Genomic DNA, 27,404 nt, shown 5'->3' on the forward strand with positions numbered 1-27,404 from the left:
GATTTGGGTTTTGTCTTCATGAAGAACTAGTTTCCGTTTCTCCCTTCTCTTATCTTGTAGCCCTTCAGGGGTTTTTCAGCTGGAAACTTCAGTGTGTACGGGGGCTTCTGCCGTGTTGTTTCCCCAGCTCTGGGGGAGTGTAGACGGCTCTGAGCCTCCACTTTACTTGACCTTTCATACAGTCCTGTTTATGAGTTGACAGTTACCTTTAGGTAAAAAACTGTGGAATGTAGGACTCACCTTAGTGCATTTCTACCTTTTCTGGGATGTTGGTCGTTTACGTCCTGGCTAGTTTGGCTGCTTCTCAGTGTCTTCAGTCAGCTGCTTATTTACCAATTAATTGGGTTTTATCTGATTTTTAGTAGTGTTCTTATTGGTAGGGTTATTCTCATACAATCTCCTCTTTCATAAGTATCATTGGCATACAGTTTTGTTTAAAAATTTCTTCCCAAGTGATTTTATCATTGCCTCCTAACTGCACAACTCCAGGAGACAGCACTCATATCGTAATCTGTGTGAACAGTACCCTTTGGAGTTGTACAGAAGAATGCTCCTGTAACTGTAAGGTTTGAGAGCTGTTATTGTGCTGTAGAGAATTAAACTGGTGATGGACTTTATAGTATCAGTAGAGTTAAACCAGATGGAGAAATGAAGGAAATCCTTGCTGGACAAGAGAATAACAAAAGGCTAAAAGGCTTGAGGCAGTTAATTGGAAATTGGTTTTAAGGTCACATTTGCTCTAAGATACTGATAAACTCTATAGAAAATATTCTTAAGTCTAAATAATAGAAAACTCTCCTTACTATAGCAGGTTATTATTATTATTATTTTGGTAATGACATTTATCATATTTTCTATAAAGGTAGAAAACTACCAGTAATTTCAGTACAAAAATCACTATTGGTGTTTTTTATAAAGTAGTGTTTTGTAGTGGAATATTCTTCAAACAATCCTGCCCCGTCCATTTTTTCCTAAGCCCTTGCCTGACTCATTTTTCTCTAAAACAAACAAAAAAGGTATATCCAGCTCTTTGTTTTGTATGTAAAGTTGTTTTGATAGTATCAGAAACCTTCTTCATAAAACTTGCTGTTCTTTCTGTTATTTGGGCTGTGGTATAAAGATCCCCAGATATCCCTAATTATCTTTGGAGATTGTGTTACTGATTACTGTGCTTCTTTCTTGTGAAGAAAAAGTACAATCAAAGTATGCCGTGGTCTTTGACCCTGTATTCTGTTAGCCAGAGGAAGTGAAAGCTTTAGTCTGCATTTTCTTTATGCCCCTTCAGGTAGATAGATGGCAGCATATATCTTTTCTAGACCATCTTCAGTTCTAAAGCTGAGTGCTTATTCTCTAGGTGGGAAAAGAAAGTGTTAACAACTCTTGCTTAGGTTTTTGTTTCTTTTTTTCTTTTTCTTAAATGTGAAAGTATTCATTAAATAAGAGAAAAAGACTGACTTTTAAACTTGTGGTGATGTTACTTAAACTGTATTTAGGAGAAAACTGGTAGATTATCGGTTAAATGCACAGGAAAGAAAGAATTGAGAGAAAGCAGGCCGGTTCACAAACTCTGCGAAGTAAAGGGTTTGGAACCTGATTTTCTTCCATTTCTCTCTTTTCTTGGCTTTGCCTTTTCAGGAAAGTACATTCTCTGCTGGATTGTTTTAATAGCTTTGCAATAACCCCTTTGTTTTTGAGAGTAACTTAATGCTTTTTAGATTTCTTCTTAATCTTTACTTTTGAAATATCCACCTATCATGGGCTTCCAAGGATTTATGTGTTTTTACTATGTGAAGTTTTAAGGAAGTGCTTTAATATATCCCTTAGTTAGAGAAAGGGGTAATAAGAAAAAAGGAAGACAAGGAATTCATTCACCATAAATCAGTGCCCCAAATCAGGATTTATTTTTGTGTTGTAAATATTGATTTATAGCCTAAGTCTTATACTAAAGAAGGCCTACAAACCCAAGAAGAATTAGTATTACCATCCTCTTTGTGAATAGTAACTAAAAAAATCTCTAAATTCTCAGGTAATATTGAGACAAAAATTCATATTTAGAAAATTGCAGAAACATAACTAATAGGTGTCTTTCTAAATAAATGGGGATAAATAAAATATTTTCAGTTAGAATCACAGAATCCAAAATTAATAAAAATTATAAACTTGGAGATATTTGTAGGAGTTTTTCAAATGTTAGATGTCAGATTAATTCAACCATCATTTGTATTTATCATGCGACTATGTTATTTTTTATTTAAAATCCTCTTGAAAATAATGTCTTCCTTTAAGTATGTATGATTGGGATGAAAATCATCTTAAAGATTTCAAAACTTATAGATTGGGGAGCAATTTGGCATTTTAAATTAATAAAATGGACAGATATTAAAGAAAATAAATTTTCTTTGGTCAGAGTCTCAATTTGACTATATTTTACATTTTAAGTAAATTTTAAATGTTTATAAGCAAATGTCTGGTCATTTGGCATCTTGTTAAATTATAAAAATTTAGTTTAACTATTTACAGAATAAATTACAAAAATGTAGTTGATCTTATTGTATGCTAATTGTTTACCAAAACCATTATTAGAAAATTATAACATTTTAATTAAATATGAGGGAAAGTATCATTATAATTAGGGAGTATGCTTTATATAGTTCATTATTTATTGATCCATGAATATATCATTCATTTATTTCAGGAATTTTACTTTATATTTTTCTTGATTTGTAACAATTGAATTAGAGGAAAATGTCAACTCTTTTAAAATACCATGAGAGGATAAGTAGTGTGGTTCCCATTGTACAGAAAAGGTACTGAGATTCAGAGAGGCCCAGTAACTTGTCTAAGCAGAGAATTATCCCACCTGGCAGAGGTGTGTTTGGGTCCATTTCTGTCTATCCCTGAGTCAGTATTCTTTCTGTACTTATCAAGTTACTATTTCACTGTTTGCACTTTACCCTGAGAAAGATTTTTTAGCAGTTTAAAAAATAGTCAAACATCCACAAAATCTCCAGAGAAATCTTATTGAATCTCCTGATTGGTAAATTCATACTTGGCTGTTTTCATTTTTAATTGAATCGGCACATTTTGAGTAGTTAATCTAATGTAAAGATTGTCAAAATACATGTTATAAAAGCATTATAGAAAGTTAAAAATATTTTTAAAAATATGTACATGCTGACAATCACACATTGTAGGCCGTACTATCTCTACACTCTTTCTATGTGAGAAAATAAGAGATTATTTTCTTTCTTAAATAATTTGTAACTATTAGCATAGAGTTTATGCAACTAATCATTTGTGGCACAGTTCTGAAGTAACATCTTTTAAATTGTTTTTAGATGAAGTAGATTCAGATAATTTCTAGTTGATTCTTTTGTATCTATTTTTATATGAAGGGCAAAAACTAATATATTAACTGCATTTAAGGCTATGGGGTAAGTGGCAGAAGTGGGAAAGGATGGGAGAGAATTTCAATAAAGGATATGCTGCCAGTATTCAGGAGAGGAAAATAAATAATGTTTAGCAGTCCAGCCAACTCTTCTGCTAGGAAGATGCATTATTATTATTCCAATTAGCTCCTATCTAATAGTGTTGCTAGGGATTGATGTCAGATAGAACCTTGCCATGGAGTTATTTGCATAGATTTTTGGCTAACAAAGAATAGAAGTAGCTAGAGGACTTGGTTGCAGGTAGTTTTGAGTATTAATAAATCTCGTTATACTTTAGTTTAATCTTCTTATATAATCAATCTTAAAGTATACTGAGTACTTCAATTATTTATTGCCATTTTAAAAAATGATTTAGGCTTTACTCTATATTTATATAGAGTCATTTAGTGTGGACATTTTAGAATGAATACAATTTCTGGAAATATGTATTTAGTTTATTTTTGGCAAGAATAGCCAAGAATAGTGTGAAATTGAGATAAATATGAAATGAAAATTATTTCATTAACAAGTATAGAGATAATTTGGGGTTTTTTTGTCTCTTTCCTGAAATGCTAGTCAAAGTAGCATCTCTTGGTAAATTTTTCTTTCCTTTTTTTTTTTTTTTTTTGCTCGAAAGGTATGGTGTCAGATGTATAATTAGTTAATATGTGTTAAAAACACAAGTATCTAAGAATACCGTACTGTTGTAACGGTTGTCAGTTCTGTGTGTCGTATATCCTTGTGCTTTTACCGACAGGTGGAACAAAGAAACCTTACACTAAATCTTGACCTTGCCTTGCAGTGCCAGGTCTCCTGAATGTATGTCCTCATTAAATTCTATATAGCTAATTATTTATGAATATTGTTACACTTAGTGTAAAAACTTAGCAGTTTTATTTCTCTGCGAGAATATTTCAGTCACTGGGAGTTTAAGTGGTTAAATGCTGACGGCAATTTTATAATCTCACTCATCTCTCATTTTTTATCAAACGCATATAGCATATAGCAAGAAAGTATGGTATCCTGCTTTCTTACCAATTTGCTCTAACTTTTCTAGAGTTTTTCCTGCTAAAAGATAGGAAGGCAGACAAAATTATTTTTCTGAGATATTTTACCCTCCGCCATGAACCTGGCAGGCAGGTGCCAGTGAAATTTGCTCCCTGAGATAGCTGCGTTTATATCTGTATCCAAATATAATATATGATTCTGATCACTTAGCAAGAGCCTTGAGTCAGGTATGAAGAGTGATTTTTTTTTTCCATCAGATATTAATTTCCACTAGGATTTAACAAAACTGAAAAGTACATTTTACCTGGGGACTGGAAGTGAGAGCACTATACACTATAGTCCTGTAACTGCTTTGTCTGTGATTTTGAATGTAATGATAAAATTGAAGCTGAAGCCATCCCAGAAAGTGCTGCTAACTGTACATATATGGTAGGATTTTACTTTATGCAAAAGCAAGTGCCACATGAACCTAACCTCAGCATGTGAAGTTGGTTATTTAGCCATTTTCAGAATTCAAATCTGTATATTTTAGATATCTTAGTTGTGATCTTAGCTATTTTCATTTTTGAAAAACAGAGAAAACAAACCCCTGCCAGGAGTACAGTGGGGGAAGAAGGGAGAGTTTGATAAGGATGTCTGGAGATACTTGTGATTGTCACAACTGGGAGAGTGCTGCGGGCGTTTAGCAGGGATGCTGCTAAATGTCCTGCATAGTGCCATCCCTTACAAAAGAGGATGATTTGGCACACAGTGTAGTAATGCGGACGCTGACAAACCCCTTCACAGTAGCAGAAAGATCAAAGATACCTCTCATGCTAATTTTCAGGCTAGTCTCATAAAAACACAGAAAATGGGGACTTCTGCGGTGGTCCAGTGGTTAAGACTACGTGCTTCCACTGCAGGGGGCACAGGTTTGATTCTTGGTTGGGGAACTAAGATCCCACATGCTGGGTCAGCAAAACAAAACAAAACAAAACAAAATAACTTAAAAATAATAGTTATAAATAAAATTGCTTTCTACTAATTACTCTAAGACTATTACCACTTTGGATGTAAAATTTTCTTTGTAAAACTGTTATTTATTTTCAAAAATTTTGAAGAACACTCATGAATCATTTAAAAAGTATTTGTCGAGTGTCTTCTCTGTGCACAGTGCCTCTTCTAGGCTCTGAAGATGCAGCAGGGACCACAATAAAGTTCCTGAATTAAGGAGCCTACATCCTAATTGGAGGAGCCAGGCAATAAGCAAATATATAGTATACAAGGTTAGTATTATGAAGTGCATAATAAAAGTGGGTAAGGGATAGAAAGTAATGCTGATACAGTCACAGGAGGCCTTTCTCATATTGACACTAGAGCAGAAATCTGAAACTCAAGCATGTCACTGATACTGGGAAGAAGAGCATTCCAGAGAGAGGAAAGCATCCATGCCAAGAATGTGAGGTGGGAGCATGCTTGATATTTTCAAGGTACAGTAAGGAGGCCAGTGTATCTTAAGTGGAGAGAGGTAGGGCAACAATAGTAGGAGATAACTGAGAGCAGTGAGAGCTGGGGTTGGAGGGTTTGTTTTTTCAGGAGGTTTAATTTAAAGATTGGGACTTTGGAATCTATTGAAGGATTTTTAGCAAAATTACACAAACTCATTTACATTTTAGAAGGAAAACTGATTGCTAGGAAGAATAAATTTAGGGACAATGATGGCAGCAAAAAGATCAGTTACTAGACTATTAAAATACAGTCCCAACAAGGTGACAGTGGATAGGGTAATCGTGGAAGTGTTGAAAAGTGGTGCCTTATAGTTTAAGAGCTAAGAGGATTTGGAGATGATTGGGATGTGGGATATGAGATAGAAAGTGACAAGCTAAGTATAATTGCAAGGTTTTATGTCCTGAACTGCAAGAATAGAGATACCATTTATTGAGAGGGAGGAGCCTGGAGGAAGACTAAATTTTAGGAAAAAGTTCAATTTTGTATCTGTTGAAGTACCAATTCAGTATCCAAGAACAGATGTTAAGTAGACAGATATAGAAGTCTGGATTTCAGTAGAGTGATGCGAGCTAGATATATAAGTTTGGGGCCTTTCAGTATAAAGATGACATTTAAAGCCATGGAACCTGATAGGAGATTTTCTAGGGAGTGAGTATAGATAGACAAGAAAAGAGATCTTAAGACTAAGCTCTGTGTGTGTTAGTTGCTCAGTCATGTCCCACTCTTTGCAGCCCCACAGACTGCAGCACGCCTGGCTTCCCCATCCTATGCTATCTCCTGGAGTTTGCTCAGACTCATGTCCATTAGGTCTGTGATGCCATCCAGCCATCTCATCCTCTGTCATCCTTTTCTCTTCCTACCTTCAATCTTTACCAGCATCAGGATCTTTTTCAATGAGGCGGCTCTTCACATCAGATGGCCATAGTATTGGAGCTTCAGCATCGGTTCTTCCAGTGAATATTCAGGGTTGATTTCCTTTAACATTATTGACTGGTTTGATCTCCTTGCTGTCCAAGGGACTCTCGGAGAGTGTTTTGCCTGTGTCCTCCTCTATGAGTTTTATAGTTTCTGGTCTTAAGTGTTTAGATCTTTAATCCATTTTGAGTTTATTTTTGTGTATGGTGTTAGAAAGTGTTCTAGTTTCAGTCTTCTCCAGCACCACAGTTCGAAAGCATCAGTTCTTTAGCACTTGGCCTTCTTTATGGTCCAGCTGTCACAGCCGTATGTGACTACTGGAAAGACCATAGCTTTGACTATACAGACCTTGGTAGGCCAAGTGACATCTCTGCTTTTTAAGACACTGCCTAGTTTTGTCATAACTTTCCTTTCAAGAAGTGAGCGTCTTTTAACTTTGTGGTTGTAGTCATCATCCACAGTGATTTTGGAGCCCAAGAAAATAAAATTTGTCACTGTTTCCACTTTTTCCCCTTCCGTTTGCCATAAAGTGATGGGACTGGATGCCATGATCTTAGTTTTTTGAATGTTGAGTTTTAAGCCAGTTTTTTCACTCTCCTCTTTCACCCTCATCAAGAGACTCTTTAGTTCTTCTTTGCTTTCTGCCTTTGGAGTGGTGTCATCTGCATATCTGAGATTGTTGATAGTTCTCCCTGCAATCTTGATTCTAGTTTGTGAGTCATCCAGCCCGGGATTCCAAGTGATGTACTCTGCACATAAGTTAAATAAGCAGGGTGACAATATACAGCCTTGATGTACTCCTTTCCCAGTTTTGATCCAGTCCATTCATTGTTCCACGTCTGGTTCTAACTGTTGCTTCTTGACCTGCATACAGGTTTCTCAGGAGACAGGTAAGATGGTCTGGTATTTCCATCTCTTTAAGAATTTTGCACAGTTTGTTGTGATCCACACAGTTATAGGCTTTCACATAGTTAGTGAAGCCAAACTAGATATTTTCTTGGAATTACCTTGCTTTTTTCTATGACCTAGTAGATGTTGGCAATTTGATCTCTGGTTCCTCTGCCTTTTCCAAATCCAGCTTGTACATCTGGAAGTTCTGAGTTCATGTAACGTTAAAGCCTAGCTTGAAGGGTTTTGAGCATACCTTGCTAGCATGTGAAATAAGTACAATTGTATGATAGTTTTAACATTCTTTGGCATTGCCCTTCTTTGGGATTGGAATGAAAACTGACGTTTTCCAGCCCTGTGGACACTGCTGAGTTTTCCAAATTTGGTGGCATATTGAGTGTAGCACTTAACAGCATCATCTTTTAGGATTTGCTGTAGCTCAGCTGGAATTCCATTACCTCCACTAGCTTTGTTTGTACTGATGCTTCCTAAGGCCCACTTAACTTCGCAGTCCAGGATGTTTGGCTCTAGGTGAGTGATCACACCATCGTGGTTGTTTGGGTCATTAAGATCTTTTTTGTATACTTCTTCTGTGTATTCTTGCCCCCTCTTGTTAATATCTTCTGCTTCTGTTAGGTCCATACTGTTTGTGTCCTTTATTGTGCCCATCCTTGAATGAAATGTTCTCTTGGTATCTACAATTTTCTGAAAGAGATCTCTAGTCTTTCTTATTCTGTAGTTTTCCTCTATTTCTTTGCATTGTTCACTTAAGAAGGCTTTCTTTTTTCTCCTTGCTGTTCTCTAGAACTCTGCATTCAGGTGGGTATATCTTTCCCTTTCTCCTTTGCCTTTCACTTCTCTTCTTTTCTCAGCTATTTGTAAGGCCTCCTCAGGGAACCCCTTTGCCTTCTTGCATTTCTTTTTCTTGGGGATGGTTTCGGTCACCACCTCATGTACAATGTTATGTGTTACAACTGGTTTTTTTTTTTTAGGGCTTTTTAAAATATAAAATATTTATTTATTTTTGGCTACACTGGGTCTTTGTTGGTGTGCACAGGCTTTCTCTAGTTGTGGTGAGTAGGGGCCACTCTAGCTGGGTGTGCGGGCTTTTCATCGCGGTGGCCTATCGTGTTGCAGAGCACAGGCTCTAAGGGCATGGGCTGCGGCAGCAGTGGCTTGTGGACCCCGAGCAGGGGCTTGTGGCTGTGACACATCGGGTGGCTGCCCCGTGGCACGTGGATCTTCCTGCACCAGGGATGGAATCGGGTGGATTCTTATCCACTGTGCTCCCAGGAAAATCCACAACTGTTGTTTTATAATAAATCTTGTTATATAGTGTAGGAGTGTTTCTCAGCCTTTTTATTTCCATTATTTCTGTTCTCCTCAGGAGCCTTTTTAGACACTTTCTCCTCTTCTCTCTGTGAAGTTAAATACTAAAGGAATAAGATTTTATCAGGTAGGACTGATTTTGCTGCTGCTAAGTCACTTCGGTCGTGTCCGACTCTGTGCGACCCCATAGACGGCAGCCCACTAGGCTCCCCCGTCCCTGGGATTCTCCAGGCAAGAACACTGGAGTGGGTTGCCATTTCCTTCTCCAATGCATGAAAGGGAAAAGTGAAAGTGAAGTTTCTCAGTCGTGCCCGACTCTTAGCGACCCCATGGACTGCAGCCTACCAGGCTCCTCCATCCATGGGATTTTCCAGGCAAGAGTACTGGAGTGGGGTGCCATTGCCTTCTAGGACTCATTTTGGCCACAAATCACTGTAATAGCTAAGATTTTTTATCCTCCAGGAACCAATTTTCTCTCTCCTGGGGGCAGTACTGCCCGCACTGAGAATGCATGCAGTAGAACAAATCCTCCCCTTATTCTTTTTATATAGGAGTGCTGTGCTGTCCTTTGCCTTTATTTTTCCAATGAAATTTGGAAACTGCTTACTTGGCAGTTTACAAATCAAAAGAAAGTGAAAAACTCCTACCAGTAGGACTCTACTGGTGGGGGACGTTTATTGGGATTGTATTAATTCTGTACATCAGTGTGGATAATTGACATCTGTGCATTACTGAGTTTCCTGATCGTTAACATAGTATAGCAGCAGGAACAATCTGGAAACATGGGTAATCCAATGATGATGAGTGAGTAATTAAAACTTTTTCTGAAAAGAATATTCACACATTTACCAGTGAGTTCTAACTCTGTCATGTATGAAAGGGAACGATAATTCCAGTCTTATGCCAACTTATTAAAATAATAGGTAAAGAGAACTCTCCCCAACTCATTTTATGTGTATACATATGTTGGATATATAACCTATCAAAGATAATAAGAAAAAGAAAGAAAATTAGACTAGTCTGATTATGAACATAGATAAACAACCCCTAAACAAAATTTTAGCCAACTGTATCTGGTTATATATAACCAGCCTGGACAAGTTAAGTTTATCTTAGGAATGAAAGGTTATTTTTACACTAGAAAATCAATCAGTATACTTTATCACACTAGCAGATTAGGGAAGATCCCCAGGTGTATGAAGACTACATGTATCAGTGTATGAAGACAAAGATACAATTCAGCCTCCGTTCATGTATAAACTCTTAACAAACTAGAACTAGAGAGCTTTTTGAGTGAGATAAAGGGTTCCAAAACAAACCAACAACCAAAAACCACACACAGAACACAACACAGCAGCTGTAGCTTGTTTAATGATAAAATGTTGACCTCCAAGTTGCGGGACAAGGTATTGATGCCTCTGTGCCCCCGTAACCATTGTTATGAAACTCAGTGCTAGGAATTCTAGTCTATACAGTGAAGCAAGAAGAAGAAGGAAACAGTAAAACTGCTGAAATAAATAAGCCCATCGTTACTCTTATGTAAATATGATGTAAAAGTCATGATGGCATGATTGTGTAAATAATTTATTCATAGATTCTTTGGGATTTTTAAAGAAAGTTTAAGAAGTGTGACTCTAGTAAAATATTTTTAAAAATCAGTTTTACTTCTAAATGCCAGCAAGCAATGCTTTAGACAGTGAAATTAATAGCAGAACTATTTATAATTGAATCAAGAAATAGGAAGTTCCTGAATTAAATCTGACTAGAAGAAGCACAAGACCTCTAGTGGAAAATTGTGACTCTTAGTGGAGAGAATATGTCAGGTGTGTGTATGTCTTGAGTGTGTATGTCATAACTTGAAATCTGATTCAAAAGTTATTATGGAAATATAAATTATAGTTGACCGTTGAACAACACAGATTGGAACTATGCAGGACTGCTTACCTGTGTGTATTTTCAGTAGTAACTACTCCAGCAGTTGGTTGAATCTCCTGATGCTGAGGAACTGTGGGTATTGATTGCCTACTATGAATTACATACAGATTAACCCCTGTGTTGTTCAACAGTCAGCTGTATTTAGAATAACCAATATTCCTTTTTTAATTGAAGTATACTTGATTTACCATTATATCTTATTTTCAGATGTAGCACACTTAGTGATTCAATATTTTATAATATTTAAATATTTAAATATATTACAATACAAAGGCTGAATTTCCCTATCCTGAACAATATATCCTTGTTGCTTATCTATTTAACACTTAGTAGTTTGTGTCTCTTAACCCCATAACAAGATATTCTTGAAAAAGAACAAGTTGGGATAATTTGGCCACCTAGATATGGAGAGTTAGTACAAAGCCATGGTAACAAAGATGTGCTCACTAGTATGGGGGTAAATAAACCAAGAAAACTGAATAGAAGAGCCCACATCAGACTCATGCATGTATGGAGACTTGACCTCTGATCACTGAGGAAAGGCCAGGTTTTTAAATAAACCATCCTGGAACTATTGAATATCCATACAATAAAAGTAAATTCAGAACCGTGTATTTCTCTGTGTACAAAAATGAGTTCCAAGTGGATTAGTGACCCAAATATGAAAGGCAAAATTATAAAGCTTTTAAAAACTTTAGAAGATGATATAGAATGTCATTATTACCTCAGGATTGGGAAAGATTTCCTAAATACGAAACAAAAAGCACTAAAAGAAAAGATTGATAAATTGGACTACATTAAGAATGTGGGGTTATCAAAAGTTGCCATAAAGAGAATGAAAAAGTAGACTCAGAGTATGAAAAGATATTGTAATAAGCAATAGAAATGTAGCATCGAAAATGTCTGAAGAACCAATCAGTAACCTTTCCCTTAAGTTAGGGATAAGGGATTGGATATGATGGGGAAGAAATACAGTGAGGAAAGCCTGTGGATGTTCTCAGATGTCCACGTTCTTTTCTGTAACTTGTGTTTTCTGTGTTCATCTATGTACAAACTCATTTCTTAACAAAAATGGGAAGAAATGAAAACTATAAACACAGTTACTGTATTATTAGTTTTCTAGGGCTGATACAGTTTACCACAGACTGGGGGACACCAACAACAGAAAGACATTTTCTCGTAATTCCAGAGCCTGGGAGCCCACGATTGGGACGTCAGCAGTTCTGGCTCCGCTGGAGGCCGTTCTGCAGGTGGCCCCTCATCGCAATGCCCTCGTGTGGTCGTGCCTCTGGGCTTCAACATGCATGTGTCTCTCTGTGTTTCTCAGTTTCCTCTTAATAGTCAGATTGGATTAGTGCCCACCCTAAGCGTCGCATTTTAACTTCATCTGCTCTCTAAAGGCCTTTTCTCCAAATATGGTAACATTCTGAAGTACTGAAGATGGGGTGGGATGAGGACTTCAACATACAAGTTTTTGGGGAGCCATAATTCAGGCTTAACACTGATTATGTAGTAAAGCTTCGAATAGCAAATGGGTACTTGTGATTTAGATAAAATTTCCCAAGCCAATTTTTGGATTCAAAAGTACTGTATCTAAAAAAAAAAAAAAAGAAAGAAAAATCAAAGATAGAAGTAAAGATGTTGTGCTCTGGAGATGTGTGTTAAATGCCTCAAAATATGGATTTAGTACTAATGTTAATTATGTGTCTATAAAATTGAAATACATTTTTTGAAAAAGTGATAAAAAGCAACTTCTGAATTATTTTACTATTTTACACAAATACTCAATAATAAATGTATATCTAAGTGGATAAATGTAATTTTAAATAGATCTTTTATAGTCTCATCTTCATGCCTAAGAGGTATAAATTCTAGTTGGCAAAGAATTTTTTAATCTTTTCACTGGGGAAAAAGAGGATGCATTTTATTTGGTCACATGTGTCACCGATTTTCCTTGGCTTACAGTGGGATACATCATGATAAACCCATCCTAAATTGAAAGTATCTGAAGTTGCACTATCTTAAAGTCAAATAATCATAAGGTGAACCATTGTAAATTGGGGACCATATGTTTTTTTATTAGGGTGAGCTCTACATAGCACAGTGTGTGAATTCCTAAAATTTGCCCCACTGTGCAGAATCATTCAAAGAAAACCATAGGGGTTATGCAGAGAAATGAAAACATTCAAAAACTTTGTCAGTGACACTTAAAAAGGACACCTAATAAAAATAGCAGCATGGTTTTACATGTTAACTAGTTAAGATATGCTATAAGGAACATTGTGTTTTACCTTAGAAGAGACCTAAAATTTTCTTGTGGAAGTGGGTATCCAGAAGGGTTGCCTTATGTGAGTTATTACAAGTGATGGGAGGAGAGTCATGTGAAATTGGAGGGGAAATTTAATACCAGATGTGGATGAATGTGACTTATAACACTTATGACAAGTTGAGGTAGCTGGTAGATGTTTGATAGTGTGTATTTTGTGTATTCCAGCATGGGTTGGGTGAAGATTTTATTGTTCATCTTGGGTTTCTTGCAGATAAAATCAGTATAAACAAACACAAGAGCCTTGCTATGGTCAAATTGTCACTTAATGTATCAGTCATATTGGAACATATTTGTGCTTTGAAAAAGCATTGTAGAAGAGCTTACTGTACTGAATTCATGGTGTCATTTATAGCCCCATCTTTTCCTCTTTACATGTTTTGTAGGGATTCTCTGTTCTGTTTTTACTCAAGTTTTGAAATGACTGCCTAATATGTGACTATTACGTAACATCTTAAGTGTCTTGGTGAATTTTAATTTCTTCCCGGCTAATAAACTGGGTGGTTTGAGTGTGGACTCAGAGTTGTGCTTGAGCCTGGTGGATGATCCCTGTGGTACACAGAAGAGCATCAGTTCTTTTGTTTCAAACAAGATCATTATGTTCAGTGACCTCCCTGTTGCTGGTATTGCTACCAGAGTACTGTTAAGCCTTAACCTGAATCAGTATTAAAAAAAGCATGTGGATGGTTATGTTTTGGGGTCCTTCCCATTCCTTTGTTGCTTTTTATCCACCGTAACTTTTTTACTCCAAAGCTTCGCAGCAACAAGCTTCCAGAAGTCTTTGTTCTTCCACTTTGTCTCCCTTGACTGGACTAGCCTATCCAGAGGAGGGAGAGAGAATGAAAGAACTGTGAGGTAAATGAAATGGCTTCTCCTTGTTTTCCTGACCTCCTGCCACAGTTTCTTTGGATCACTTTCAAGATTCTCTTCTTCATGCCCTGGGCTGGAAAATCAGCTTCTCCTCACAGCTTTTCTCTTTCTAACCTTCCAGTCTAGGCATTCCTCTGTGTTTCTCCTGTCCTCTGTGCACACATTCCTGTTAAAACATATATCTCTTTGTTCTGGGGTTTTGCAAAGTTGGCTTCTCTCTGTGAATAAATTGCATACTTCTTGAGGGCACAGACAGACCTTTATCATTTTTACATTTCTCCTACATAGCTCAGTGCTTGGCAGTGGTAGCTGGATGAGCGAATGAATGAATGAATGAGGGGGAATTGAGGAGAGCTGTTCATGTGATCCTATTGTTTTTGTGTCCCTCTCATTTTGACCAAAATACATAATCTCCAGGTATCTTGGCCACTTGAACTTTAATATTATGAATCAGACTTGTGCATTCAAGCTTTTTAGCAGTGCCATAATAAATTTTTTGTTTGTTGAACCAGAGATTGTGCACCATCTGGTTTTTTTTTTTTTTTTTGAAGAATGTTTTGTTTTTGCTCCAAATGAGCATGGGTAATTTGCAACTTTAGGATTGAGTTTTTATTTGATAATACAGTAGTAAAATCCTGTTTTTTAGCTTGCTACTGTGAACTACAAACAATTAGTTTTGATAATTTCAGATATTTATATATTTATAAAGTGGAATAAACTCATAAAAGGGAAGTATAGTTCTTTTAAGATAATAAGGGAAATTGTTATGGCTCAGTTCTTGATTATTATTGCAATTGTAAGTAATTTTTGAATTGTTTTTAAGACTTTCTTTTTCTTACAGGACCTCTTTGTTGTTAGACATGAATTGGCCATAATGAGACTAGCTGCCTTTATGGGCATTACAATGTTAGTTGGAATAACTGGATTGTTTTATACTCAACTAATTGGCATCATCACAGTAAGTATGTTTTTAATGTAATATATTTATGAACATATGTCCTAATTATGAACTTAATTCTAAAAAGTTACAGAAAATTTAGAAATTAAAGAGAAACTTACCCATAGTCATTTATATAGTACCATTTTTGTATGCCTGTGTAATTATAAAGTAGTTATAATCAGTGTACAGAATGTACATGTAATTTTGTATCCTGCTTTTAAAATTAGCTTAAAGTAGTTTTATATGGCTACAAACTTCATGTTTATAGTTTTTGATAGTTTGATATACTTTTTAGTGACTACATCATATTTTAATTAATCATTTTTCTGTTGATCAGTATCTACTATGCAGTTTTTTTTTCTATATTACAAATAGCTCTTTGAACATCTCTACTTTTCTCTTTTAACTACTAATTTAAGGTAAATTCCAAAAAATAGAGTTGCAGGTATAAACATTTTATTAGTAAGTAAAGGGCTTTTTTTTTTGCATGTGTTTATTAGCCAAAGTGGACTTGTCACAACAGAAAAGATTTTTAAAATGTGAAAAATACACTGAGAAAAACAAAACAAGAAAAAAAAACAAACTTCCAAAAAACGTTTGGAAATACACTGCATTTCAGATGTAAATAGGCTTTCTCATTTGTTATTGGTGGGGGTGCTGCTACTGCTGCTTCAGTCGTGTCCGACTCTGTGCGACCCCATAGACGGCAGCCCACCAGGCTCCCCCATCCCTGGGATTCTCCAGGCAAGAACACTGGAGTGGGTTGCCATTTCCTTCTCCAATGTATGAAAGTGAAAAGTGAAAGTGAAGTCGCTCAGTCATGTCCGACTCGCCGCGACCCCATGGACTGCAGCCTGCTAGGCTCCTCTGTCCATGGGATTTTCCAGGCAAGAGTACTGGAGTGGGTTGCCATTGCCTTCTCCAGGAGAGTATAATAAAGATAATATCAGAGGTGAGGATGCAGAGGCATCAGAACCCTAATACACTGCTAGTGGGAATGTAAAATGGTGCGTATACTTTAGAAAATATTCTGACAGTTCTTTAAAAAGTTAAACATAAATTATCTTTTATTCAGCAATTCCACTCCTAGGTATATACCCAAGAAAATTGAAACATATGTTCACACAAAAATTTGTATATGAATATTTATAGCAGCATTAGTCTTAATAGGCCAAAACTGAAAGCAGTCCACATATCTATCAGCTGATGAATGGATACATGAAATGTGGTGTGTCCATAAAACGGAATATTATTTGGCTTTGAAAAGAAGTGAAGTATGATGCATGCAACAACATGGATGAACCCAGAGAGCCTTATGCTGAGTGAAAGAAACCAGTCACAAAAGGTTACAGATTTGTATGATTCCATTTATATGAGTACCGATATGGGACTTGTATCTAGAACAGAAATTCAATGGGGGAAGGAAAAGTCAACAAATGCTGCTGAGACAACTAGGTATCCACATGCAAAAGAATGAAGTTGAGCCCTTAACTCATACATTAATGTAAATTTACTCAAAATGTATCATAGACAAGATTTACGTACAATGGCATAAATGCATACCTGCGCATCCCAACCCTCTTTCACAATAGAGCTGCTACCGTTACCCTAGAACGTTCTCTCATGCCTCTTATCAGATCTATGTGCTATGAAGAAGCAGCATTGGTCTGGTTATTTTTCCATCATAGATCAGAATTGGTTACAGAACTTGATTCGTATCCATTTATCTAGGTCTTCTTTCTTTCAGCATAATGTTTTTTGATTTATCCATGTTTGACATGTACTGATAATTTCTTTTTATTACCGAATATATTCCATTATATGACTATACCACAATTTGTTTATACATTCTATTAATAGACAACTGGTCTGGTTCCAGAGTTTGGTAATTATCAATAAAAATGGTATGAACGTTCTTGTTCAGGTATTTTTGTGGAAACATGTTTTCATATCCTTGGGTAAATATCTAGGAGAAGAATAGAGGAACTAAAAAGCCTCTTGATGAAAGTGAAAGTGGAGAGTGAAAAAGTTGGCTTAAAGCTCAACATTCAGAAAATGAAGACCATGGCATCCGGTCCCATCACTTCATGGGAAATAGATGGGGAAACAGTGGAAACAGTGTCAGACTTTCTTTTTTTGGGCTCCAAGATCACTGCAGATGGTGACTGCAGCCATGAAATTAAAAGATGCTTACTCCTTGGAAGGAAAGTTATGACCAACCTAGATAGCATATTCAAAAGCAGAGACATTACTTTGCCAACAAAGGTTCGTCTAGTCAAGGCTATGGTTTTTCCAGTGGTCATGTATGGATGTGAGAGTTGGACTGTGAAGAAAGCTGAGCGCTGAAGAATTGATGCTTTTTTTTAAATTTTATTTTATTTTTAAACTTAACATAATTGTATTAGTTTTGCCAATGCTTTTGAACTGTGATATTGGAGAAGACTCCTGAGAGTTCCTTGGACTGCAAGGAGACCCAACCAGTCCATTCTGAAGGAGATCAGCCCTGGGATTTCTTTGGAAGGAGTGATGCTAAAGCTGAAACTCCAGTACTTTGGCCGACTCATGTGAAGAGTTAATTCATTGGAAAAGACTCTGATGCTGGGAGGGATTGGGGGCAGGAGGAGAAGGGGACGACAGAGGATGAGATGACTGGATGGCATCACTGACTTGATGGACATGATCCTGGGTGAACTCCGGGAGTTGGTGATGGACAGGGAGGCCTGGCGTGCTGCGATTCATTGGGTTGCGAGGAGTCGGACACGACTGAGTGACTAAACTGTACTGAACTAAGATAGGTTTATCTTTTATTTCATAAGAAACTGCCAGGCCTCTTCCCCAAGTGATTTTACCATTTTGCAATCTCACCAACAGTGTATGAGAATTCTGGTTACTTTACATACTCATCAATATTTATTGTTACCAGTCTTTTTAATTGCAGCTGTTCAGTTCAGTTCAGTTGCTCAGTTTTGTCCGACTCTCTGCGACCCCATGAACCGGAGCGTGCCAGGCCTCCCTGTCCATCACCAACTCCCGGAGTCCACCCAAACCCATGTCCATCGAGTCCGTGATGCCATACAACCATCTCATCCTCTGTCGTCCCCTTCTCCTCCTGCCCTCAATCTTTCCCAGAATCAGGGTCTTTTCTAATGAGTCAGCACTTCTCATCAGGTGGCCAAAGTATTGGAGTTTCAGCTTCAACATCAGTCTCTCCAATGAACACCCAGGACTGATCTCCTTTAGGATGGACTGGTTGGATCTCCTTGCAGTCCAAGGGACTCTCAGGAGTCTTCTCCAACACCACAGTTCAAAAGCATCAGTTCTTCAGTGCTCAGCCTTCTTTATAGTCCAACTCTCACATCCGTACATGACCACTGGAAAAACCAATAGTGTTGACTAGACGGACCTTTGTTGGCAAAGTAATGTCTCTGCTTTTTAATATGCTGTCTATGTTGGTCATAACTTTCCTTCATAGGAGCAAATGTCTTTTAATTTCATGGCTGCAGTCACCATCTGCAGTGATTTGGGAGCCCAGAAAAATAAAGTCAGCCACTGTGTCCACTGTTTCCCCATCTATTTGCCATGAAGTGATGGGATCAGATGCCATGGTCTTCGTTTTCTGAATGTTGAGCCTTAAGCCAACTTTTTCACTCTCCTCTTTCACTTTCACTGTTCTATAGGTTTTAATAATAAACAGTTGTTTTAATTTACATTTCCTTGATGACTAATGATATTTAACACTTCTTCATGTGTTTATTGGTCATTCATGGATTGGATGATGTCTGTTTAGATATACCTTTGTTATTATTCAGTGGCTTGATTTATTTTCTAATATCTCTTGTGATTTATCTAATGGTGTTGATAAATAATATGATATTAATCATATTCCTGTGGACGAGAATAGATCTTCCCCTAAAATCTTTTTTCTCTGCTTTTATACCCATTCATAATTATCACTTTATAGTCCATTCATAAGTTGAGTCTAAATTGACAGATTATGCTTGCATTTAAAAATTTCTACTTTTGAGTTTTTCCAAATCATGTTTATATTTCCTGAAATGAAATTTCTCTGATTTCCCTAATTTCCTATGGTTAATGACTGGAAATGGACATTTGATAGCATTGCTGTTAAGACTACAAGTTACTTCTGAGAGTCGTCAGGCTTATAGCTGACAGTAACAATTTCCTTGTCACCTAAGCAGTCCTAGTAGCTTCTGAAAATGGGGTTTGGCAGCATAGGCTTCAAGATCATTTAAGAATTTCTGCTCTCAAATTTTTGTATCACTTCTGGGTTGGACATAAAACTGCTTATCATATCTGATTCACTTCTGAGTTGGACCTAAAGTTATTTATAGTATAGGTATATAATTTATATATATATATAGTTATTTATGCTTTTTCAAGGATATACAGTATCAGGTTCCCTTCTGTGTTTCAGACTACCAGTACATTAATATTAATTTTCAAATTGTATGTTCTCTTTTGCTATAATATTGAACCACATTTCATTGTCTTTCTTAAGATAGGGATATTGGTTTTAAGGTTGTGACATTTCTAAACCTGAGTGTGTGTTTGTTGCTCAGTTGTGCCAGACTCTTTGCAACCCTGTAGACTGCAGCCTGCCTGGCTCTTCTGTCCATGGTATTTTCCAGGCAAGGATACTGGAGTGGTTTGCCATTTCCTTCTCCAGGGGATCTTCCCGACCCAGGGATCAAACCCAGGTCTCCTGCTCTGCAGGCAGATTCTTTATTGGCTGAGCTACCCGGGAAGCCCCTGAGTAGAAATTCCAGTTGTTAATAAAGCTCTCTCCCAAAGTTTCATCTCTTTCTGTATACATACAGTATAGTAGACAGATCTCATGTCTAGAAATTAAACATTTGTGAAACATTTGAAAAAGAATGCAAGTATTAAGAGACAGAATACATTCTATTTGTTAGTTCAGCCTGTAGTCACTGCACTGCCTCTCGAATCTAAATCCCTAAAAAAAAAAAAAAAAGTAAATTTCAATTGCATTTACCTGGGCATTCATGGTGTACTTCAAGTACCACTCTTTGAAGAAAAAAAATTTTTTTCGTTTCCAGAATGCACTACTAGCCACACTGATAGAAGATTCTTTAGGGCTTAATTATATAAAGTTGTTATGTATTCATTGCTTAATTTTAAATCTAATGAATTGATTAGTATTTTAAATAGTATTTAGTGTTAAAATTAAAGTTTAAAATGAAGATTTTTTGCTTCCTTTCTTTATAAAATTTGCCTTCTGTTTATATATTCCATTTGCTAGTCCAACCTTTAGTTACTGTACTTCCTCTTGAATCTAAATCCCTAAAAATTATAGTAAATTTCAATTGCATTTACCAGGGTTCTCATAAGGTACTTCAAGTACCACTCTTTTTAATGAAAAAAAAGTTGTTTTTTTTTTTTTTTAAGTTTCCAGAATGCACTACTTCCCACATTGATTTAAGGTTCTTTAGGGCTTAATTATATAAAGTCGTTAATGTATTCAATATTTAATTTTATATCTAGTGAATTATTCGTATTTAAAATAGATTTAATGTTAAAATTAAAGTTCAAAATATAGATTTTGCTTCCTTTATAACATATGCCTCCTGTTTAATTTAATGAAAAAAATTGATACTACCTATAGGATATTTCACATCTGGACATCTTTTTGTCACTGTCAAAATCCATGGATCTCTCTTTACAATGTGAAAGTAGTGATGAATTTGTCAGGTAGCATAAAAAAGAAAAGGAGGAGAAGGAATCATGGTAAATTTAATCCTTCCATTGATGTGTTTCTCCTTCCCCTACTCCTGCACCCCAAAGACCAAGATACATTTTTGGAAAACATTGGTAGGAATATCATTTCATTATAAAAATTATGTAATTACATAGTTTGAAGTAGACAACAAAGAAGCAGAACAAATGCTGTCTCTATTTAGGTTTAGATTGAAGTTTTGAGGAAGCTACATGTTCATTTTTGGTAATTTTTTCCCATCATCTGCCCTTACTTGGAAAAATAAACCATTTCCTTCCTGTAGAAGAGGAAAAATCCCATCTTTTTACTGATAGTAGAAGGTAACAGAATAATCATAGTTAATGATAATCCAGTGTCATTTTAGACCTGGTAAGACAAATTACTGTGACCCAGATAAAATAATTAGAAATTACTTAAATTTAAAAACATTGGATTTGTGATCCTATTTCCAAGGTTAAAAGATTTCAACCCAGCCAGATGTTTCTATGAAATAGGCTAATCTTAAACCCGAATTTTAAGGATTACCTTTTGATTATTTTAGACTTAATTTTAAAAAACAAGATTTAAATATATATTCTTTCTCCTTTTGACTAAAATTAATATTGAGGTTAAAAGTGTTTTCAAAGTCTGCTTTGAAACATTCTTTATTTAGGGAACAGATTATTCTAATTATTCCTCACTTAGACTCTTTAGCCTTTTTGTTTGTTTCTGAATGAAATGGATAGTGATGTTATTAGTGTAATTGCTGTTGTCAGTATTTCTTATCATGCAGTAGTTCACACACAGCCAAGAATAATGTCCATTCTGATGAGCACCAATACTAATCGTGCTGGATGATTGTATCAGTCATGTTTTCAGTCGCTGGGCTTGGAGAGAGTTAATCAAGAAGCCCATAACAGCTGGTACAGCGCCTTCTGGTGAGGGTCTGACAGTGAACTATTGTATACCATGACACTGTTCTGACAGTTTATCTCAATTTTGTATACACGCATTTTTATTTTCAGGGCACCGTGGAGTTTGTGTAAAAGCTGAAGCTTTTGATGGTGTCTCTGGAGCTTAGTGCTTTTCTCAGTTGTGGTGAGGTTGAGGGTAGGCTGAGGAAGATATATTTAGTTGCAATTTTGTAAAAGGCTTTAAGTTCCCAAAGAAAAAAATTTTGAGCTTTTTATATTTGGTCTCACAGGTACTATTTTTGGACTCCCTACTTAAATGACTGAGGATAGCTTAGAGCAAAGCTTTTCAAAATAAAAGGAGAAAACGTTTTCCTCCCTAAATTCTCACTCATGATTACCCAAATAAACATAGACGGACTCACAGATGCAGGAGTGATTTTAATTTTAACTTGATTATGTTTTACAGTGAAAAGTATCTTATGTTCAAAATGTTAAATTAGCTTCAATGAGATTATCTATTAAATAGCATTCTTATTAATCAGAGTTAGTGAACTTACCTGCCTTTTAGACATGTACCCAAAATAAGTATCCCCTGAATCAATGTGATTAATTAAGTGTTCAGTACAATCTCTGTACAAATTGTTTGGTTTACTTAGCTCCAAATCAGCATTGCAAATATGGATATCATTGCCAATTATGCTGAACCTAGCTCACTTACATTTCTATAAAGGGAGTTCTGTGCAACATTTTGTTTTCCTTTCTGAATATATTTTCATTTAATAAAAACAAAATATGTTTCTAATACAGCATTTCTAATTATAATATTACAGAAGTATTTGTGTAGCTTTTTAAAAAACCTAGAAAAATCATTAAAATGTAAAATGTTACTTTTTATATGTTTTCAGTATCATATTCTAATATTGGCTATAATATTTCTTTGAATTTTGGATACAGTAGAGACCTGTATGGAAACTAGATTCACTCTAGCAAAAGAATTAGTTTAAATACATGCTAAGTTACATTGCCTAGTAATAGAAAAGCTTTCATTCTAAAAATGCCTCCTAGCATCATGATTATTATGTGTGGAATTGGATTGTTCTTTAGCATAAAACTGTTCCTGTGTGTAAATGCATTTATACTACATCCTCTCTTTTTATTTAGTGTAATTAATTAACTATTTCTGATAAGATTAAAAGTCATTTAAAACAACTTAGGTCTATTTCTGTACTTTTTAAAATAGGAATAGTGCATTTTAATTTTCTTTAGGCATGAATAATTGCTTCAGTGATTAAGTAGATGCTTTTTTTTTTTTGGTAAGGAAGCTAAACATTTATGAGTTTCCCTTTTAATTGTGATTTTCCCTACTTTATTGTTTCATGTTCTGAATCCACATGAATTTTTACTCTGACTTTACAACTTACAGGATTGGAGAAAACAGTGAACTTTATATTTATAGTTAACTTGGTAGATCTTTTTCCACAGCAATTCTTATGTTTTTCTCTGTCACATTCTGTCCCTATATTACTTACTCCTCAAATCCAAGCCAAAGGGGCACATTAGCCCATCTTCTACTGATAACAAAAAATCTTCTTAAAAGTATAGTTTCGTATTAAAAATGTAAGGATAGTTGACCTTGAGTTGATTGTTGATTGTAAACATAAGTTTTCAGCTGTTTTAAAATAGTGTATGGCTTACTTATATGTTGTTATATATGATCGTCCTCTCTGATATCTTCTGTATATTTCTCTATAATTATTTCTTATATATTTAACTGTCACTAGCCTGTAAGCTCTTTGTTACTGTATAATATGTACTTATTAAATTTTTGATAGAGGAATAAATGAGTAAATGAATCATGGTTTATGTATAATACTTACTACTTATTTTTTCAACCAGATTATAAGTCCCTTGTGGACATTATATTTTATCTGTGTAGTCTTCCACAGTCCATGTCATTTTAATTATGAAAACCACTTTTGTTTAAACATAATTTTGTCTAGTTACAATCTAATATAACTGAGATATCTCTAAGTCCTACAGTAAAAACTTAGGTTTGCCATTTATTGAGTTATTAAGGGCTCTAACATATTAATTCATTTGATTCCTACAAAAACCCAGTAGTAGTATTTGAACAGCCAGAAAAAGGCTGATTAAAAACCTGAGTAGCTCAGCTGGTAAAGAATCCACCTGCAATGCAGGAGACCCTGGTTTGATTCCTGGGTTGGGAAGTTCCCCTGAAGAAGGAATAGGCTACCCACTCCAGTATTCTTGGACTTCCCTGGTGGCTCAGATGGTAAAGAATCCACCTACAATGCAGGAGACCTGGGTTTGATCCCTGGGTTGGGGAGATCCCCTGGAGATGGACGTGGCTACCCACTCCAGTATTCTTGCCTGGAGAATCCATATGGACAGAAGAGCCTGGCAGGCTACAGCCCACGGGGTCACAAAGAGTCGGACACGACTGAGTGACTAAGCACACACACAAAAGGAGTATAGAAATTCTTTTGGAAAGAAATTTTCAGTGGCTATAAATGTAAGATCTACTGCCTTCTGAGTTTGGTTTCATGATTGATTAAATGTTTATATGAACTTAAGATCTCTAATAAAAGATATAGCTGATCCTTTGTGAAAGATGGATTTTTAAAGAACTTTCTCTTCCAAGTGAATAATATAGTGAGTTTGACTTTAAAGGATAAGAGAGGTCTAAGGTTAGGAGGACGTTTTCTCTCTCTGGATTGAAAAAAATAAAGATAAGAAATAATGTTATTTCTGTCCATGTTCGATTAGTTTAGTGCTGCAAACATATATTGAGTATCCACTTTCTGTGTGGTTTGGTGCTATGAAAGATACAAAGTGAAATGAGTTGCTCTCTGTATGTTGATCAGAAATTATAGGAAGTCAACTAACGTCTGTTTTAGAATTACGGAAATTATTAGTAGACACAACAGGTATGTCATCTCTAGTTGAAATAAACTTTCCTTAATAGTGTTTTTTACTCCAGGTTAAATCAGCAAAGTTATTGAGTCAGGTATGTGCAGCAGAGTAAAAACTATCAAGAAGACCTATACTAAGATGAATGGGAGCAGGCAGTTAGGTTGAACTGTCTTCTTTCTGATAGAATGTTCTTATTTTCCTCAGACCTTTGTTTTGATAGATCTGGAAACTCCATTTTGAAAATGTTCCCAGGGTTAATCAGGCCTAGAAGTAGTAACTCTCACTTCTAGATGCAAAAGTGATAGTCATATAAACCAGGGTGACTCTTTATTCCCTTATGTACGCCTGTCAGGTACCAAAGGACTCTGCAGTACACTCTCCTGTACAGCTATGTACACAGCACAGTGTTGCTTGGTGAGGATGAACTCAAGGCAGAGTGAGTGAGTTGGATGAATTGTATCATCAAGCAGTCTATCCCAAGAGGACTAGGTTCTCAGATCTGTTAACCAGGAAATGTTTGGTGATAAATACTTGCTCTTCGCCTCTCTCACCCCCCAGTTTTTCCCATAGGCAATAATACCTCCCTCTCCCTTCCTATTAGAAACTTTTTTTTCATTCCAGTTATAATCTTAATTAGTTGAGAGATACATTGTTCTTTTATAGTCAAACATATTTCCTTAGACTGAACCTGAAAAATCATTTCTTAGAGTAAGGTCAGCCATCAGGAGAAGACAAAGTATATTTGATAAAATACATGAGGACTATATTTCTGTAAGTCTTGCTTGTTTCTAGTTTATTCTTTTATTTATTATTTTTTTTTTTTAGAAAATAAACTTCTGGTTTTTAAACTAGGAAAGGATTTTCATATATCTCAGTTATGCAGACTGACACAAGTCTTGGCTATTTTGATCATTAGACCATAAACAAGACATAAATATTTCATTGGAAATAAGATATTTTGATTGTAGACAACACACAATAAAAATGTGTTTCTTATCATTCCTTGAGGAATTTTATTTTTTCTAGATAGCTGTCCTACATATAGCAGGAATTTAAAAGATTGTATTATTTATTACTCCTTGAAGATAGTAATTATCTTAGTGGTCCTTTTGTGATAGTCACTAAAGGTATTGAGTCTTTTATGTTCAATAGAATTATTTGTAACAAAATCTATTTAAATTATTTTTAGTTTTTCTGTGAAATATTCCACAATTCCCTGCCTAAATAAAACAAAACAAAAAGTATATTGAACGTAGTTTGGCACTTGAAAATAACTTGTAACTGTCACCCTTCCTTCACTAGTAATCTCTCTTGTAGTTTACTGTTTCTATTGTGTGTATGAATGTGATAGCTGATAATTTTTGTTGCCCTGAGTATGTTGTATAAAGGCCAGTGCAAAAACTTTGTGACATGTTTGGCCATTTATTGTTCTTATAATAGTATTTTAGATAGCTGAGAGCTAAGCATTTGCCCTTTCTAGAGGAAAAAAAATAGTCCTTTATAGGTTGCCTCACAAATCCTGTTCATAAAGTCATGGTAAACCACTACATCCTTTGATAGAATAACTGTTTATGATGACTTGAAAGGTAGTATTCCTGCTATTTCTTGAACCAGATTCTAGAAAGATATCAACAAAAGCACTTGAAAGTAAGAGCTTTCCCCATAGGAAGTCTAAATACAGTCTTTTAAGTTGATCTTTTACTGTCACAAACACATTCCTCAAAATTATAATCAAGTTGTGAGTTTAGGCATGGTAAAAAATTTCCCGTATTGTTAGCTAGTTATAATAATCTAACCTTATAATTGCCTTCCTTATCCTGAAATAGTTTCTAGTTTCAAATATTATCCACACCTGTGATTCAGGGTCATTCATACACCTTTCCTCATAACACTTTTAAATTTCTTTTCTGTTTCTTCCTTCATATTTTTGTGCAAGCTGTCTTAATTGTTTCATAATAACCTGTCACCATCAATTCTAAGAAACCATTTAAATTACTTCCTTCACTTTTTTTTCAGATACAGAACCAGAGCTCCAGCTTTCCTCTAAGTCTCTAATCAATGTTTACATGTATTTGCAGACTATGTTTTCACAAAGTAAAACATTATTTTGAGCAAATTATGCAGTGGAACTAGGAAAGGTTAATTATGAGTAGAATTGTCATTGGATATCATGAATTTCAGAAAATGCTAGGGAAATTAGTGAATATAGAGTAACTAATCTATAACCTCCTCACACATTCCTGACAAATCTGCAAGTGAAACTCTGTTATTGGTTACTAGTCATCTAGAAAAACCATAGATTTGTTTTCCTGTGTGTGGGCCACCTGAAGTTAGACAGCTGTTCATACATAAGAATTTACTATTATGAGCCATTCATGTAACTTCTTTTAAAGAATTTTTTGAAGCAAAGATATTTTTTAGTAGTAGTATTGGAAGACAATCACATGTAAAGAAGTTCTTGGAATTGGAGTTGCAGTTAGAAATATTTGCATGAATAGTACTGCTTAATAATAGTGCAGCCCACCTGCTGTATATGAGGAAGCTAATAAATAGGGTAAAGGGAGGAAAACTCTTAACTTTTTTGTATATTTAAAAAGAATATATTTCTTTTGTACTATTTAAAAGTATTTTTAAAATGTAAATATATATATAAAATAAGATTATGTAACTTGTGTTTTTAATGATTTCTATATTC

At 35.5% G+C, this 27,404-nt stretch overlaps 1 protein-coding gene across 3 annotated transcripts in view; it reads left to right on the forward strand.

Moving 5' to 3' along the window:
- ZDHHC21 (zinc finger DHHC-type palmitoyltransferase 21) overlaps window positions 1-27,404 on the forward strand; it is a 74,933-nt gene that overhangs the window by 38,304 nt on the left and 9,225 nt on the right. For all 3 annotated transcript variants that reach the window (XM_044939847.2, XM_006061265.4, XM_006061268.4), the window contains one exon: window positions 15,029-15,145. In XM_044939847.2, coding sequence (XP_044795782.1) covers window positions 15,029-15,145 — 117 coding nt within the window. The remainder of the gene's footprint in view (window positions 1-15,028; window positions 15,146-27,404) is intronic.

The sequence above is a fragment of the Bubalus bubalis genome, chromosome 3, assembly GCF_019923935.1.
Source record: "Bubalus bubalis isolate 160015118507 breed Murrah chromosome 3, NDDB_SH_1, whole genome shotgun sequence".
Taxonomy (NCBI): Eukaryota; Metazoa; Chordata; class Mammalia; order Artiodactyla; family Bovidae; genus Bubalus; species Bubalus bubalis.